Here is a 17942-nt window from a genome sequence, read left to right on the forward strand (position 1 = left end):
ATGTGGGCTCTCTAAGCTCGCTGCAGCGTTCTGCACAGACTGAAGCCCAGTCAACCAGGATTTGTTTAGACATGTGACAAGACTGTTGCAGTAATCGAAACGAGAAGAAATCAAAGCGTGATGTGAATGTGACGTTATTAGGATGAAACTTTGAAGTTCAAAGCCCGACACATCATTTGGTTCGATTAGAACCAATTTCCAAAGTGTTTCGACTGTAATTGTCAGGTTTTGTCTTCAGGAGTCGGCTGCTCTTTCTCCTGAACCAACAATCAGCTGTTTGACAACTCTTTACACAAAATGAATCAAGTAAAAACACTTGGACAAAAGACAAAACTCCTGTTTGAAGCTGAGGAGTCTTTTGTGAGCAGTAAAATGATAATTTATGATAAAACACAGAAACTTGTGAATTTGTTTATTAAAATGTATCAGATTATCATTTTAAAGAGCAGAAAGTCTCCTTTAATCTTCGTCTGCCTTCATCTTCGCTCTCCTCGCATCAACAATGACTTTGGCTCATAAATAAAAGCTATCATAGTTATTTTAATCCAATAAAAACAGAAAAGTTGGGTTTGTGTGAAAATATTCAGTCATGGGAAATAAAGTCCAGCTCCTTTAGTTTGAAGCTTTTATTTATCAGGACAGAGAATAAATAAATAAATTCTAAAATGATTCTAATTTAACCTGAAGTGAACAAAAACAACAGAATCTGCTGAGTCATGATTTATTAAACTGAGTTCAGTCCTGATCCAGGATTCTGTTGGACCCAGTCTGGTCCAAGTTCTGAGGTCCATGCTGCTGGTTTTCTTTACTAAATAAAAACCTGATGGAGTCTGTCAGGTGTTTCTGTTCACTTCATGTTGGATTTAAATCATGTTAGAGTCAGATAAATATTCAGATCTGTTTAAAGTCTGAACTTAAAGCCTTTCTGAATCAGTTTATCTGTCCTGACAGTTTCATCAGGATAACACAACTCTGGTTTCTCGTAGTAAAACTGCCTCAGTGTCACATTGCAGAAAGCTAAATTGGATTTCTCTGCTGGTTTGTGTGCAACAAATCCAGACTCTRGTGAAGATTTGCATAAAAAGCAGCTGATGTGGTTTGACTCATCTCTGCCAGGAGGATTTATCAAACCTTTCATTCAGCTCACGACGTTCAAAACGGATAATTTTTTCTTTAATTTCAGGCAAAGACAGAAAGTGAAAACAGAGCCGATAAACAAACGGCTGATGTTTCATCATCTCAGAGTCTGTGACACAAACTTACATCATTTCCTTTCAAACTAAATCTTTTCACTGTGTTTTAATGAAAACTGGGTCCTTCTGTCCCACAGTGAGAGCTGAACGTTAATCTGAGCTCAACACATCCTGAAAACAACAGGAATTTATTGTAATTAAAACCTTTTTCACTGAAACTGAGGAAAGGTTTACATGAACCCTGTAATGTCAGGCCAGCTCTGATTGGTTCACCAGTTAGGGGGGGTTAGGGTTGGGGTTAGGTAATCTCCACCTGCCAGTCTGGATTACCTCCAATAATCATTAGAGGTGGGCGATACTGGGAATGTTGGTATCCATCCGATACCAAGTAAATACAGGGCCAGTATCACTGATATCGATRCTGATGTCATGATCTGTGTTAWTTTCTTTACATTGTTTCAATCYGCTCACCTCTAATAATCCCACATCATTCACACTTTGTACAAACTCTTTAAATGAACCTTTTTAAAACCCTGAATCCTGCTCAGTTTAGACTGAATGTTTTGTTTTGTTGTGTTTCTGGGCCTCACAGAAAGTTCTGGTTCTGAGACCTCGGGGTCCACTCACCGACAGCCAGGTTAGCGATGAAGAAGTTGGTGACGGTCCGGAGTGTTTTGAAGCGATAGATGACGTAGATGACAAGAGAGTTCCCCAGGACCCCCAGGACGATGATGGTGCTGTAGGCCAGGATCAGGACCACCTTCAGACAGAACCAGACACACGTTAGTGGACTTCAACCGTCAACCCCACAGCTTTTAGAGCCCAGCCGGTACCTGGACGCTGAGCAGCCTGATGGGGTCCTCGGGAAACACCCCGCCAGCCCCGAACCCCGTGGGCAGAACCGGAGGAGGGATGCCGATGTTGGAGCCGTAGTCGTGGTAACCGAGGTTGTCGGGGTCATTGTCGGGCAGGGGCAGGAAGTGGAGCTCCTCCTGCGTGGCGTTGACGGCGCCGACGGCCTCCATGTCCGATCACACGAGTCCAGCCARCTGATCCATTCTACAGGCGCTCACTTACACAGCCTGTTGACAAGCAAACAGGTAAACATCAGCCGAAAGAGACAAACACGAGCTAAATGTTTCCGAAGGCTAGCTAAAAGAACATTAGCTACAMGCTAAATATARCAAAAAGCTAGCCAAAAAGGTGAAAGCAACAAAAACCTGGCTTAAAGTTAAAAGTAGATAAATGTAGGAAATGGGTAGCATAAAGCTAAAAGTAGCAGAAGATAAAAACAGAAGCTGAAGCAGATTTTAGGGAGAACTGTTTTAAAGAAACTGAAAAGATAATATTTTAAAACGTATAAAAGTTACAAAAAGCCATCTCCTAAARGAGCTGAACGTTTTGACGTGTGAACAGCTAAAGTAGCAGAACGTCTGCAGAAACACACTGAAAAAAGAAGTGTAAAGCTTCACAATAAGAGACTTGACAGCAGAAGAAAGAGCCACGTTAGCTCTCAGCTGCTAAATGCTACAGCGACAGCAGTGACTGTGTGAAGAGTCCTCACACATGATGGCTCCTCTCAGATCTGAAGAGCTGCTTCAGAAAAACCAGCTGTAATCGCTCTGAATGAGACCAGCAGCTGCARAAAATTGACCCTGAAGAGGGAAACGGTGCAGAAACTGAGCTGTTCTGGTTAGAAGTGGATCAGAACCACAGAAAGGCTCCAAACAGCTGAAACAGTCAACTCCAAACAACAGAAAACACAGTTAAAACACAGCTAAAAGGACTACTAACTAAATCCACCAGCTTGTCTCTGTCTAATCTGTTATAAATCAGATTAAAGTTGGTTAATTTGGGCTGAATGAGATTTACGTTAGTAAAATTAGTGTGTCTTAAAATCAGATGAGAGACGAAAACTAATAAATTAAAAGTCTAATAAAATCCCAGCTTCCCAAACAGTTTTTAACCTCYTCTCTCTGCTCTGCAGATTATCAGATGTTCAACAGATTAACAGGAACACAGGAAGGTTTGAGCTGATTCTGTTTCAGCCTGGAGAAAAGAAAAGAGCTGAGATGCTTTAAAGCAGCTGGAATAAAGTGAAAAGTTGTTAAATTAGTGAAGTTTCCCTTCAGATTTATTCGGTCTTTTCTCAGCAGCAGGAACTGTTTGAGCTGGAGTTTTAGAATAAATTAGCTTCACATGATGTGATTTTCCTGCTTTGAACAGATTACAGCTGTAATCTGTTGTGTGTGTGTGTGTGTGTGTGTGTGTGTGTGAAGAAACAAACCATAAACTGGATTATTTATCCTCACATATAAAATCATTTATTGTCCAGGTTTGACTCCAGAACAGATCAGTGGATGTTTGGGACTAGATCTAACAGATTTATTCTCTCACAGATTTATGGCAACAAATGAATGAAGATTTTACTACGATCAGAGTTTATAGAGCTAAGTTTTTACATTTTAATGTTTAAATATTGTTTTTATAAAGACAGGATTTCAGTTATTAATTTACATTAACAAAACCATAGAAGAAAATAAACTTTATGATTCTTATAAAGATGGATGGATGGATAAATGTATGTACTGTATGTATGGGTGGGTGGGTGGATAAATGGATGGATGTTTTGATGTATGGATGGTTGGATGAGTAGATGGTTGGATGAATGGATGGATGGTTGGTTGGATGTATAGTTGGTTGGATAAGTAGATGGTTGGGTGGCCGGATGGATGGTTCAATGAGTGGATGGATGGATGGTTGGTTGGATGTATAGATGGTTAGATGAGTAGATGGTTGGGTGGCTGGATGGATAGTTTGATGGATGGATGGATGAGTGGATGGTTGGTTGGATGGCTTGATAGATGGGATGAATGGATGGATGGATGGATGGATGAGTGGATGGTTGGGTGAATGAATAGATGGATGGATGGTAGGTTGGATGGTTGGATGGGTGGATGGATGGATGAATGGTTCAGTGAGTAGCTGGTTGGATGGATGGATGGATGGATTGTTGGTTGGATGGTTGGATGGCTTGATAGATGGTTGGATGAATGGATGGATGAGTAGATGGTTGGATGAGTGGATGAATGAGTAGATGGTTGGATGAATAGATGGTTGTATGAATGATTGAATGAGTGGATGGTTGGTTGGATGGATGTTGTATGAATGATTGTATGAGTGGATGGATGGATGGATTGTTGGTTGGATGGTTGGATGGCTTGATAGATAGTTGGATGAGTAGATGGTTGGATGAGTGGATGGTTGGATGAGTGGATGGTTGGATGAGTGGATGGTTGTACCTGTTTTAAAATGACACTTTGTTTTTAGCTGCAGTCAGACTAGCCTTTAGCTCATCCGTCCTGCAGAGTTCAACAGTTTCTCCTAAAGGAGTGTATTTAAAGATCTACTGTATCTACAACAGGCTCTTTGTTCCTCACATTCCCACAGAACCTCGGCTCAAACACTTTATTTCAGAGTTTGCTGTCTGTGGTGGTTTTACACTTCTGTTTGGGTTGCACTCAGATTTCTCTGCATTCTGACAACTTTGTTTCCAAGCTGAGCTGAAATGTCGCCGCAGGGCAGCGCCGCGGATCTCTGAGCTCCCATGGTGCCGAGCAGCAGATGGTGGTCACACTGGGCAGCTCCCTGTGGTCTCCCACCCTCAGGCTGGTAATCTCCAGGAAGAATCCAGTCCAAACGAGGCGTTCTGTGAGCTTTAGCTGAGTAAGCGCCTGTAGGCAGGGTGAGAATCTGAGATCCAGTAAAGATTTGGCCCAAATGGTGCCAGAACTATTTCTGTGCTTCAGTCGTGTGAATCCACCAAATAAAAAGTAACTTTACTGACTCATTGAAACAGTTTTCAGTTTGGTTGTTGAACAATTAGCTGACTGTCGTACATTAAAACATGACTGAATGGCTGCTTTGACATATTTAATGATTTTAGACAGTCACAAATTCTTCTTATGGCAACAACTTTATACTCCTCTTATAGCTTATTATATTAGTTTATTTATATGTAGTTTACTATAGTAACATTAAAACTTGTTTTTTCATCTTTCACCTTCATCAAATGTTGTTTCTACACAGCACTTTGTCTGCTGTGTTGCATAAAAGTGCTTTTCAAACAGTCGGATTGGAAGTATTTTTGTCTTCTTTCACTCAGTGTGTCTGTCACTGCACCAGAGTTCACAAACCAAAACTCTCATTGGCTTCTATTATATCAAGCTCTGACTTTTCTCTAATGAACAGGAAGTAAATGGTCTGTTTAACTTGTCACATTTCAGAAATAAAACTCAGAGGTAACAATAAATTATATATAAATGGATGGATGGATGGATGGATGTTATATGGATGGATGGATGGATGGATGGATGGATGGATGGATGGATGGATGGTTGGATGGTTGCCTGGATGGATGGATGGATGGATGGATGAATGGAAGGATAAGTTTATAAATAGATGGATGGATGGATGGATGAATGGATGGATGGTTTGAAGGATAAGTTTATAAATAGATGGATGGATGGATGGATGGATGAATGGATGGATGGTTTGAAGGATAAGTTTATAAATAGATGGATGGATGGATGGATGGATGGATGGTTGGATGGTTGCCTGGATGGATGGATGGATGTATGGATGAATGGAAGGATAAGTTTATAAATGGATGGATGGATGGTTGGATGAATGGATGGATGGATAGATGGATGGTTGGACAGTTGCATGTATGGATGATGGATGGTTGGTTGAATGGTTGCCTAGATGTATGTATGTATGGATGGATGGATGTATGGATGGATGGATGGTTGCCTAGATGGATGGATGGTTGCCTAGATGTATGGATGGTTGGATGAATGGATGGATGGATAGATGGATGGTTGCATGTAAGGATGATGGATGGTTGGTTGAATGGTTGCTTGGATGTATGTATGTATGGATGGATGGATGGATGGTTGTATGGATGGATGGATGAATGGATGGATGGATGGTTGGAAGGATAAGTTTATAAATAGATGGATGGATGGATGGATGGATGGTTGGATGGATGATGCATGGTTGGATGGATGATGGTTGCCTGGATGTATGGATGAATGGAAGGATAAGTTTATAAATGGATGGATGGTTGGATGAATGGATGGATGGACAGAGGGATGGTTGGATGGTTGCATGTATGGATGATGGATGGTTGGTTGAATGGTTGCCTAGATGTATGGATGGACGGATGGTTGGATGAATGGATGGATGGATAGATGGATGGTTGCATGTAAGGATGATGGATGGTTGGTTGAATGGTTGCCTGGATGTATGGATGTATGAATGGATAGATGGATGAATGGATGGATGGATGTATGGATGGATAGATGGAAGGATAAGTTTATAAATAGTTGAATTGATGGATAGATGGATGAATGGATGGATGGATGGATGGATGTTTTTCTGGGTTTAAATTTTACTTATTATTTTGCTGAATTTAGCTTTGAGCATTTGTTTAACTATTTTTAGCATTGTCTGTGTTCACTGTGCCTTTAACAACTCAGCAGTAAATTCCTGCAGTCCTTCAGAGTCAGAGCTTCACGTTAGCAGACAATGCTAATMCTTCTAGCTGAGTGCTAACTCAGTTTGAGCTGCAGCTACCAGGTGGGAGGATGTGACACCAGCTGTGTGACAGATTTAACGGTCTCCTGCACATGCAGACGCCACCTCGCTCCGTTTCCCCGCTCTCTAAATGTAGGTCAGAGAATCAGCCTGAGGGAGATTTCTCCTGACGCACAAACATCAACACAAACTCCGCTCCACAGACACACCAGATTAAACCACAGATGTGCATCTCTGCAKCCCGCTGAGTCACCGTTCTGCTCCCTCCTGGCTGACAGGATCAACCATGGTGACGAAATCACCACACAGAGCGTGACGCAGCTTTTAGATTCTCACCTCATGAAAGGTCTGTTTTACACCAGGAAACACCCTGTAGCTTTTTCTCCAGCTTTGACTAGTGGTGTCCAGTCCAGGTCTGAGGACCACTATCCTGCATGATTAGAGGTTTTTCTGCTCCGACGCCTGATTTGATAGAATGGATGATTAACAGGCTTACAAGAGGTAATTCAGTCACTGAATCAGGTGTGTTGGAGCAGGGAAACAAGTAAAACATGAAGGGTAGTGGCCCTCAAGTACCAGGATGTTTCCAACCAACTGTAACGCAAATTTAAGCAAACTTTTGAAAYGTCGCAAACAAAAGAAAAAACACGTATCATAAGTGCTTCATGTGATCTGGAGCGAATCAACCAGGCTACACACAGCGTAATCWTGACAGATGTTGACGTTGCGCATGGCTGTAGTAAACAGGAAGTAGAGGTTGGAAACTAGCAGGGACCACACATCTCAGTAATGCGTTGCTGTCAGTTGTAATTGTTTTGTTTTAACTGGTATTTGTGACGTTACATGTTGTCTGGAGATGTAGAGAAAGAAATGTAGTGAAAATACCCAGAAAGACACCAACAGCAGGTAAATGTTCGCTACGTCACAACTTATTCGACAAATGTTTCCATCTCTGTGYATCAACTCTTTTCAGAAAATCCAACAACCACCTCAAGTGAGAGTAAAAACTTTATTTTTGCGAAACTGAAGAAGTTTTTTTTTCGAACTTTGTAATTTCTATCAAGTTTTTCTAATTCGATTCTTCGACATATAAAACATGTCTGTCAGCTCTCTGCAGATGCTGATGTGGTCTTTCATCATGAGTCGTTATCCACAGATGGGACAGTATAGAGTTTTGAACCAAACAAACCGGACCAACTCCCTCATTACTGCAGCTGTAACCCAGCTCCTGGTCCATCCCACCATCACTGAGGAACCAACTCCCAGTAGAGAGAGACTCGTCCCACCTTCAGTTTTTGAACTACACACTGAGTTTGATGCAAMTGAAGGTTTAACTTACCTCCAGGATGAATAAAAAAAGTATTTTTGATCCACCTGCAGCACTGAAGTCAGAGGTAAAGGTGAAAATGAGAGAGTCRAACCTCTTGTGTAAGTTTAAATTCAAACCGTTTTTATCATTACAGCCAAACATCTGTCAGACCTGCTCCTTTTCTCTGTAAACGTTCAGATCATCAGTTCACTTCCAGGCAGCGTCTCTCCTAAAAATACACACAATCTACAGAAAAAAACCAGACAGCTTGAAACTCACTCTGGTCTCGGCAGGATAAAAAGCCGAGCTCGTTTCTTTGAGTTGGCCTCTGGAGTCGAGTGATTCAGTCGGAGAACAAACATCGCCGAGGTTTGTTTCTGTCGCCTCCTCCTTCATCACCAGTCGGAGCTTTGTGTCGTCTTCAAACTTCCTGCTGAGACCTGAAGTCAAACCTGACCTGAGCTCGTAAGAAACGAGGATCCCTGAAACGGCTTGACCTTTAACTCTTATCTGCAGGAAAGGTGGATCAGAGTCCGTCAGAGGCGAGGAGAGAGAAGCTGCTAATGGTGACGATAAGTGCAGCCTTTTATTCACAGACTCAAACTTTGTGTCAAACCGATGCTATTTTCAGGAAATCTGTAACTTGTAACAATGCTGTTTTCCCACACAGTGAGCCGCACAAAGCTTCTACACACACATCTTCAGGTGGATTTCTGACAATCAGGATGAAGAAGCCAAAAAACGCAGAAAAGTTCAGAGAAGAAAGCGAACAGGAGACTTTAATGCAACTTAATGCAAACTAAAAACACGGGGCAGATGGTAAAATCCAACAGGAAGACTGGGATTTATCAAGAAACCAGGAYCAAACATGGCAGAAAACACAACACAAGAAGCTTAAACACTGATGATAAAATGAGAAACAGGTGTGGAAAGAGCCTCATGGAGCCAGTGCTCCTCAGTAAACCTCAGTAAGAATGTTGCTTCATCAGGTCTACCCCTGTGTTTCCTCAGCTAACAGGATCATAATAAAACATTGAAGAAAACCCAACCCTTCTACCATGACTCATCACTTACACACTTCTGGGTCATTTCACTCAGTTACAAACCCAACGAGRCTCGAATGCACAAAAATAATCCTGCAAAACTCAACCCAACGAGACTCTAAAGACAAACAAAGATGWAATTAAATTATTTTCATTTCCTCCATGAGCTGCAGCTGCTTGTTTGGGTAAAMCCCATTGAGGCACAGTGACTTCCTGTTCCTGTAGCCCTCATGTGTGTGATGAGGCTGCTGGAGACAACTTCCCAGCTTTAATTAACCACCTGACTCAAACAGGTAATCAATGAGATAATTAACAGCCTGCTTATCCCCTCTTTACAGGTAAATATCAGCTGGTTGTGTCTGAAGTCTTGAACATGTGTAAATAACACCAGTGAGCATCGATGGTCCAGATGTGTCACTGAGGACCTGTGTCCTGATGCTGATAAAGGTTTGTGAATAATCAGGAAGAAGTTAATTAAAAACCATTTGAATGGTGCAAATGGCCTCATGTGGCTCTAAAAATGCCATAAAGTGATTTGTGAGGCGATGCAGCACATCAACTCAATCAGCCGAAACACAAAAAGCCGAAATTTACTGACAGGTCCACCAATAAAACCTGAAAATACTAAAAATAACCAGTTTATTTTTATGGACGGACAGATGGGACAACTTCCTGTGGACTGTCTSATGGACGGACAGATAGGGWCAMTTWAGGGGACAAAAGATTTGACATTTTTATGTCCTTGGATGTCCAGCTGGATCAGAGACGAGGTTGTAACAAAGGGTCACCTGTGACCTTGACTTCGTCAGAGATCAGGATTTGAAATCGTAGTTTRAAGAAAAAGATTGAAAGATTTCAGAAAATTCCTGAAGTTCATTAAAAAGGTGAACAACTGTGAAGCAAAATATAAAAACAGAAACTTCTTGATCTAAATTTAAACGTCAACCTCAGATTGTTCTTCCTGAGAAATCTACAAAGACTTGTGATGTTGGTGCTGCCTCCACAACAACAACAAAGACGACGACGACAACATAAACGACAACAGCGTAAACAACAACAACCAACAACAATGTAAACAACAGCAAGCTTGAGCATCCAGGGAGCCGGCAGCCACATGTGTTGCCGGTGAGCCGGAGCAAGGAGAAAAGAGTCAGACGGAGGCGACAACAGATCTGTCGCTCACAGGAAGTCACACCCAGTCCAGCCTGGCACCACCTCCGAAGGTCAGGTTCTGTTAAATGTGACGCAGAACGTGATAGCGATGAATCTGAGCGGGCCAATCAGGATGAGAGCGACTCCGAGGGAGACAGAGAGAGGACGACTGATTGACCCTTTGTTTTTGTTTGAGACGATTCAGACGAGCAGCAGGAAAACCATCAGCTGCTGCTCAGAGAGGATTTACTGAAAACCTGCATCCTGTCAGACCAMAGACCAGGAGCCCAGAGACCACAGRCCAGGGGTCCACTTCAGCTCACATCAGGCCATTTTAAAGAAAAGCTGACATAAGCAGTATAGTAGCTAAAAGCTAAAAATGCAAAATGCTCAGGAAAAAAAGGAAAATGCTAAAAGGAACAAAATGTTTGCTAAAAGCTAAAATGTGCGGAAGAAAAGTAAAAATCTGAAACAAGCAGAATAGTGGCCAAATGGAGCAAAATGGCAGCTAAAAAGAACAAAACACTAGCTTAGAAAGAGTAGAACACTATCTTAAAGCTAAAACAAGCAGAATAGTAACTGAAGGCTAAGGAAAAACATGATGGCTAACAGCTAAAATGTTAGCTAACAGCTAAAAGGAGCTAAACAATCAAACAGTAGGATGAGACAAAGCAGAAGCAAACAAACTTCTAACAGAACAATGTTTATCTCTCCATYTTCTTACACTTATCCGTAGTCAGGTCGCAGAGGCAACAGGTTCAGGAGAGAAACACAGACCTCCCTCTCCCCAGCAACACTTTCCAGCTCATCCTGGGGGACCCCGAGGCATTCCCAGGCCAGACAGGATACATAATCCCTCCAGCAAGTCCTGGGTCTTCCCCGGGGCCTCCTCCCAGTGGGACGTGCCTGGAACACCTCTAAAGGGAGGCGTCCAGGAGGCATCCTAACCAGATGCCCAAACCACCTCAGCTGACTCCTTTCGATGTGGAGGAGCAGCGGCTCTACTCCGAGCACCCCCCGGATGACAGAGCTCCTCACYCTATCTCTAAGACTGAGCCTGGCCACCTTACAAAGGAAGCTCACTTCGGCTGCCTGTATCCGGGATCTGGTTCTTTCAGTCATGATCCACGCCTCATGACCACAGGTGAGGGTTGGAACAAAGACAGACCAGTAAATCGAGAGCTTTGCCTTTCGACTCAGCTCTTTCTTCACCACGACTGACCAAAGCAACGCCCTCATTACTGAGGATGAGGCCTCAATCCATCAATCCATCTCCCGCTCCATCCTACCATCACTCATGAACAAGACACCCAGAAACTTAAACTCCTCCACTTGAGGCAGAGACTCTCCCCCAACCCGGAGGGGGCATGCCACCCTTTTACGGTTGAGAACCATGGCCTCAGACTTAGAGGAACTGACTCTCATCCCAGCCACTTCACACTCGGCTGTGAACCGCCCCAGCGCATGCTGAAGGTCTTGAGCTGAAGACGCCAAAAGAACCACATCATCTGTGTACGACAGAGACGAGACCCTATGGTCCCCAAACCAGACATCCCCCTCTCCACCGACTACGCCTTGAGATCCTGTCCATAAACACTACAAACAGGATCGGAGACAAGGGACAGCCTTGGCGGAGTCCAACACGCACTGAGAACAAGCTAGACTTTGTGACAAGAATGAGGACACAGCTCCTGCTTTGGTTCTACAGGGACTGGATCGCTCTTAGTAGCGACCCAGACACTCCATAGTCTCGCAGCAACCCCCACATAATACCCCAAGGAACATGGTCATAAGCCTTTTCAAAAAACACATGCAGACTGGAGAGGCAAACTCCCATGACCCCCTTAGCAACTCTGCGAGGGTAAAGATCTGGTTCACTGTTCCACACCCAGGACAAAAGTCACACTGCTCCTCTTGATTCTGAGGTTCGACAATTGACCGGAGCCTCCCATCCAACACCCTGAATTAACTTTCCCGCGGAGGGCGAGAAGTGTGATCCCACGATAGTTAGAACACACTCTCCGGTCCCCTTTTTTAAAAATGGGAACCACCACCCCGGTCTTCCACTCGACAGGAGCTGTTCCAGTCCTCCATGCGATGTTGAAGAGACATGTCAACCAGCACCACAACATCCAGAGCCTTCAGTATCTCTGGGCGAATCTCATCCACCCCTGGCACCCTGCCACCAAGGAGCTTTTTGACTACCTCGGTGACCTCTGCCATGGTAAYAGACTCATCTTCCCTGAGTCTTCAGACACTGTCTCCTCAAAGGTGGACATGGAGGGTGGATGCAAGAGATCCTCAAAGTGTCCCTTCCACCGCCCAACAATATCCTCAGTCCTGGTCAGCAGTTCCCCATCCAAGACAGGTAGAGCCTGGGACAGGGAAGGCTTTCCTTTTCTGAGTCGTCAAACAGTTTATCAGAACCTCCTTGAGGCCAATTGAAAGTCCTTCTCCATGGTCTCCCCGAATTTCTCCCACGCCCAAATTTTTGCATCCGCAACCACAGAAGCTGCAACCCTCTTTGCCACCCTGTACCTGTCAGCTGCTTCAGGAGTCCTCTGGGAAAGCCAAGTCCGGAAGGCCTACTTCTTCAGCCTGACAGCCTCCATCACTGCTGGGGTCCACAAGCGGGTCTTTTGGTTGTAGCTGTGACAGGCACCGATGACCTTCAGGCCACAGCTCCTGGAAGCTGCATCTGCAATAGATGCCCTGAACATGGCCCATTCAGACTCCATGTCCCTGACCTCCCACGGGACATGTGAAAAACTCTCCCGGAGGTGTGAGTTGAAGATCACATGGACGGGGTCTCTGCCAAACATTCCCAGTTCACCCTCACTATAAGTTTGGGTTTACCAGGTCTGTCCGACATCCAGGTGGTGATCAGTTGACAGCTCTGCCCCTCTCTTCACCTGAGTGTCCAAGACGTAGGGCTGCAGGTCCAATGACATGGTTACAAAATCTATCATCGACCTTTGGCCTAAGGTGGCCTGGTACCAAGTACACTTATGGACCACCCTATGCTCAAACATGGTGTTCGTTATGGACAACCCTTAGCACAGAAGTCCAATAACAGAACACCATTCGGGTTCAGATCAGGGAGGCCGTTCTTCCCAATCACCCCCTTCCAGATCACTCCGTCATTGCCCACATGGGCATTGAAGTCACCCAGAAGAATGAGGGAGTCTTCAGACAGCACCCCTTCCAGGACACCATCCAAGGACTCCAAAAAGGTYGAGTAATCTGAACTGATGTTTGGTGCAAAAGCACAAACAACAGTCAGAACCTTCCCTCCTGCAGCACGAAGTCGCAGAGAGGCAACCCTCTCATCCACCGGAGTGAACTCCAACATCGAGGCACAGCTCAAAGCAAAAAGCAGAAGCAAACAAACTTCTAACAGAACAATGTTTATAAGAGAATAAAAATCTCTAAATGTTTTTCATTGAGAAAAAACTTTATAAATAAAGTTTTAAAAAATTAAAACGTATAATACTTGAAAAATACAGTGATAACTCATATTTCAAGAATGAGCTGAACACTTGTATATACAGTATGTAGGGTAAAAAGTGACAAGAAACAAAAGCCTGTTTCTGCATCAGGTCAGACTCTGGTGGTTTTACCAGTTGATCCACATCAGCTCTTTATTAAATGTTAAAGTCTCCACCGTGTGGATCTTTTCTGACCTGCTTCAAGAATAAAGAGTCTCAGATGGAGGCGATGAGCTGCAGAGCTGCTAAAAACTTAATCAGAGAGCAGGGGAACAGCCGAAATTAGATTCACAACAAAAGAGCAGCTTATCTGAGAGAAAACTGAGAAAGCTCCGATAAAACAGACTAAATCAAATTTTACTTTCACTAACTTAAATCACTGAAAACAGCCAGATTTTACATGAAAATGTGGTGAAAAAAGACATTTTTATCATTTCTCCAGAATGAGGACCAATTTAAAAAGGTTAATTCTCGGGGCAACAGAACCAGGACCAGGTTTGGACAGTTCTTCAGATTTCAGCTGGAAGGTTCACGGTGACAGAAAATGTAATTTCTGCTGCTTCAACGACCCGCAGGAAAAACTCCACTAACAGACTGCAACATTTACACACCTTCCCAGGATCTGTGGGTTGAAAATGCCAAATTTGTTCAAATGTCAGAAAACAGCTGCAGGTGGAGTAATTACCAGTGACATTTTACTGCCAGTGAGTAAATACCTCCCGTTTTTAGCCTCAAYGTTTGATTGTAAGATTCTGTGACTCACAACTTTGTTTCTGCAGGAAAATCTATTTGAAAGGAGATTTTCCAACATTTCATTGATAGAAACAAATAGAGCTGATTCTCTGTCTGCTATTCAGCAGCGYTCACCTTTAGTCCAGGCATTAATCACCTGGACCGGACCGGACCGACAGACTGAAAACCATCAGCTCAGCATCTTGGAGACTCCCAGCGTGAAGACAACTGTCAGTTTGAGGATTACAGATGGACACAAACCGCTGTCTGACAAAACAGAACCTCCTCTGTCAGCTTGGTGTTGGACAAACAGAACGTTCCTACAGAAAACAGAACCCGGGGCAGATTTTWGTCAAACAGACCGTCTTTAAAAAGGCAACTAAGATCTGCTTCTTAAACTGAAGTTTTCTGCAAAGTGGCGGTAAGCTCAGAACCACCACAGGGCTCCTGATGATGATGATGATGAAGTCTGACAGGAAGCCAAAGACGGCAGCAAGAAGGACAGAGTTTCCATGTTTTMTCAGCGTGATGTCTGTGCTGACTGGAAAAAAGCCTCAAAATAAGATATTTGCATCAATGAAGCATGCAGATGAGCTGCTCCAAGGTAGTTTCAGAAAAAAAAACTAGATACTGAATAGCATCGTAAAACCGTTAGCTGGAACAGTGTAGGTCAGACTCATCTACATTCCTGCTAAATTCCATGTTTATCGGTGCAGCTGTTTCTGTGCTGCAGTTGACCAAAAACCACAGAAAAAAATTAATAAATAAGAAGAACTAAAAACATTATCTGTCCCTCTCTGCCATTCAGGGTCATAATAATAATTTGTGCATCAAGCCATCGTTTGTAGCTAAAAGGAGCAAAATATTAGCTAAAAGCTAAATTGTGCACAACAATAATGAAAAGCTGAAATGTGCAGAATAGCTAAAATGGGCCAAATGCTAACGAAAAGCCAAATGGAGCAAAATGACAGCTAAAAAGAACAAAACAATAACCAACAAAGAGCAGAACAATAGCTTAAAGCTAAAACAAGCACAAGAACAAAAAAGCTAAAAAATGCAAAATGCTAACTATAAGGAACAAAGTGGTAGCTTCAATCTGAAAGGAACGAAATATTAGCTAAGTGCTAAAAATTGCAGAACAATAGTTACAATCAGAAACAAGCAGAATAGAAGCTAAAAGGAGAAAAATGCTAGCTAAAAACCATTTGGAGCAAAACAGCAGCTAAAATCATGAACAAAACATTAGCTAAAATTGAAAATAATAGCTTAGGTCGGACACATCTGCATTCCTACCAAATCACTGAAAAAAAAAAAGTAAAATTAAAAGAAAAAGAACTAAGAAAAACAATACGACCCCCAGCTTTGTGTGCGGGGGTCGTAATAATAAACTGTGCATGCAGCCACTGTTTGAAGGAAGCTCATTTCAGCTGCTTAGACTCTGGGTTTCATCCATCCCTCATGGCCRCAGGTGAGGGATGGACAGAAAGTTGTACCGAAGCAACCTCCTGATTACTGCAGCCCCACCACCACTCATCAACCAAACTCAGATTTCTGAGGCACAGCCTCCCCCCCGACCAGCAGGGAGACATTTTTCTTCTCAGAACTTGGACTGTTTGCTACCCGGGAGCCGTTTGGCCACAGTGTGAGAGACTGGCTCCAGTGTGCAGCATTTAAAACTGTACTCAGGCGGTGCTCAGTGTTAGGTTTGTGCTCTGAATTCTCCTGAGGTTCAGTCGATGCAGCAGAAACGCTCCGTATCTGATCTTTTCTGCTTCTTTCTAATCATTGTCTTTTCAYGACTGAAAAACTGGGTTAAAGTTAGTTCTGTAAATGTCAAAAATGTCCGTTTTCTTTTGTCATTTTACTCTGAAAGGCAAACATGGCTACCCTGTTAGAGTTTGATGGAAAACTCTGAGGATTAYTAAAGAGCAAACTGACTCTGTTTGAGTCCTTCATTTCACTCAAAGGTCAGCTTTACCACGGCTGAAATTTACTAATTTAATTAAAGTAAACATAAAAAGTTTGATGGAAAAACCTTAATTTAAGCCAGTTTTTAAAATAACTCCTCCACAGCAGGTGGGGAACAGAACTGGTATCTGCCACAGCATGTGGTTATTTAGCTCGTTAATGAGAATAATTATCACCTACAGCCCGAAGAGGAAATTCTTATTTTAAGGATCTGCCTGAAATCTCAGCCTCTTCCTGCTTCTTTCTGGGACAAAAATAGAGGTGCTGAAAGTTACAAGAGAGTGAGAAAATGGAGCGATGAATAAATCAGAGGATGGTGATGCAAAGTTAAGTGGAGGCAGACGAAGAATGCATCAGAGACGGGGAGGCTGAGAAGCTGAGTACGAGAGGAACACTAAATAAAAACGGCACGTTTCAGGGAGGTRCTCCAAAATATCTGCTGAACTGAAACACCTCCAGGATTTTCAGCTAAAAACTGAAGCCGAACATTTCAACCTTTTTAACCATCATAGTTACTGTCATCAAATAACCCCACAGATATACTGTTCCCCATCMTTCTGTGCTGCTGCACACCAGACACACAGAACAAGCTGTTCAGACTCAGACTCATCTGTGGCTTTAATGGGCTGATGTTCAGACCGGGRTGTGAATTGTACAGTGACAGTCAGGAGGGAGGGGTTGGACTTCTTTTCTCATAATCCCATCCAGTGCAGGCATGAGCTTCTAGCTGAAGTCTTTAGATTATTTCATCATGTCTGGAATCCTAAAATTGTTTACAATAGATAACATTCAGTGCATCAGTTCATTTAAAACATGAAAAAATGTGTATTCATATTATTATTTATGTCATGGAAGTGGTAGGGCTGGGCGGTATACCGGTTCGTACCAAAAAACGTATTTTTTTTTTGGTATGATGTGAATTTTGAGAATACCGACTCAGCTGTTTAAATAGCCTGAACACATTCAGAAAGTTATGTCGTACTAAAAAGAAAAAAATTGTATAGGTCTTCTGGACAGGTTCTTCTCTAATGAAACATTTCGTCTCTTCTCCAAGTGGTAGTAGCTGAGAGTCATTAGTTTTATCCTGTATTTTAGCTTTTATAACAGTTATGGTTTCCTATTAAAACAGTTCTGCTTAGCTCTAGGACCACCTGCTTTGTGTCTGGACCCACAGAGAGGTCCTGATCCGAACCCTTCCATTGGTCTASCACACATTTATCCTCTTCTCTTTGATTGGAGGCTTTATTGGACTCAGTTGGGCTCTGGTGTATATTTGCTGGTGTTGCCTTTAATCTGATCTTTGAAGGAAATCTAAAAGCCCAGCGCACCGCTGTGCTCGTAGAAGTGGAAGGGCTTCCTCCGACATCGATCCAATTCGTCTTTCCTCGCTGCCTCAGCAGAGGCCGGAGCTCTTCTGCTGGCGGGTAGCGTTGACATTTATGCCGCTCTGCCTGACTCA

At 43.0% G+C, this 17942-nt stretch overlaps 1 protein-coding gene across 1 annotated transcript in view; it reads right to left on the minus strand.

Moving 5' to 3' along the window:
• The window catches only part of npy2rl (neuropeptide Y receptor Y2, like), a gene marked incomplete in the record, with an annotated part of 27289 nt that extends 18815 nt beyond the window's left edge, over positions 1 to 8474 (minus strand). The window contains 3 exon segments of the mRNA XM_014024595.1: positions 1821 to 1953; positions 2027 to 2275; positions 8380 to 8474. Coding sequence (XP_013880049.1) covers positions 1821 to 1953; positions 2027 to 2218 — 325 coding nt within the window.
• Between the last annotated feature and the right edge of the window lie 9468 nt (positions 8475 to 17942).

The sequence above is a fragment of the Austrofundulus limnaeus genome, unplaced genomic scaffold (assembly GCF_001266775.1).
Source record: "Austrofundulus limnaeus strain Quisiro unplaced genomic scaffold, Austrofundulus_limnaeus-1.0 Scaffold429, whole genome shotgun sequence".
Lineage (NCBI taxonomy): Eukaryota > Metazoa > Chordata > Actinopteri > Cyprinodontiformes > Rivulidae > Austrofundulus > Austrofundulus limnaeus.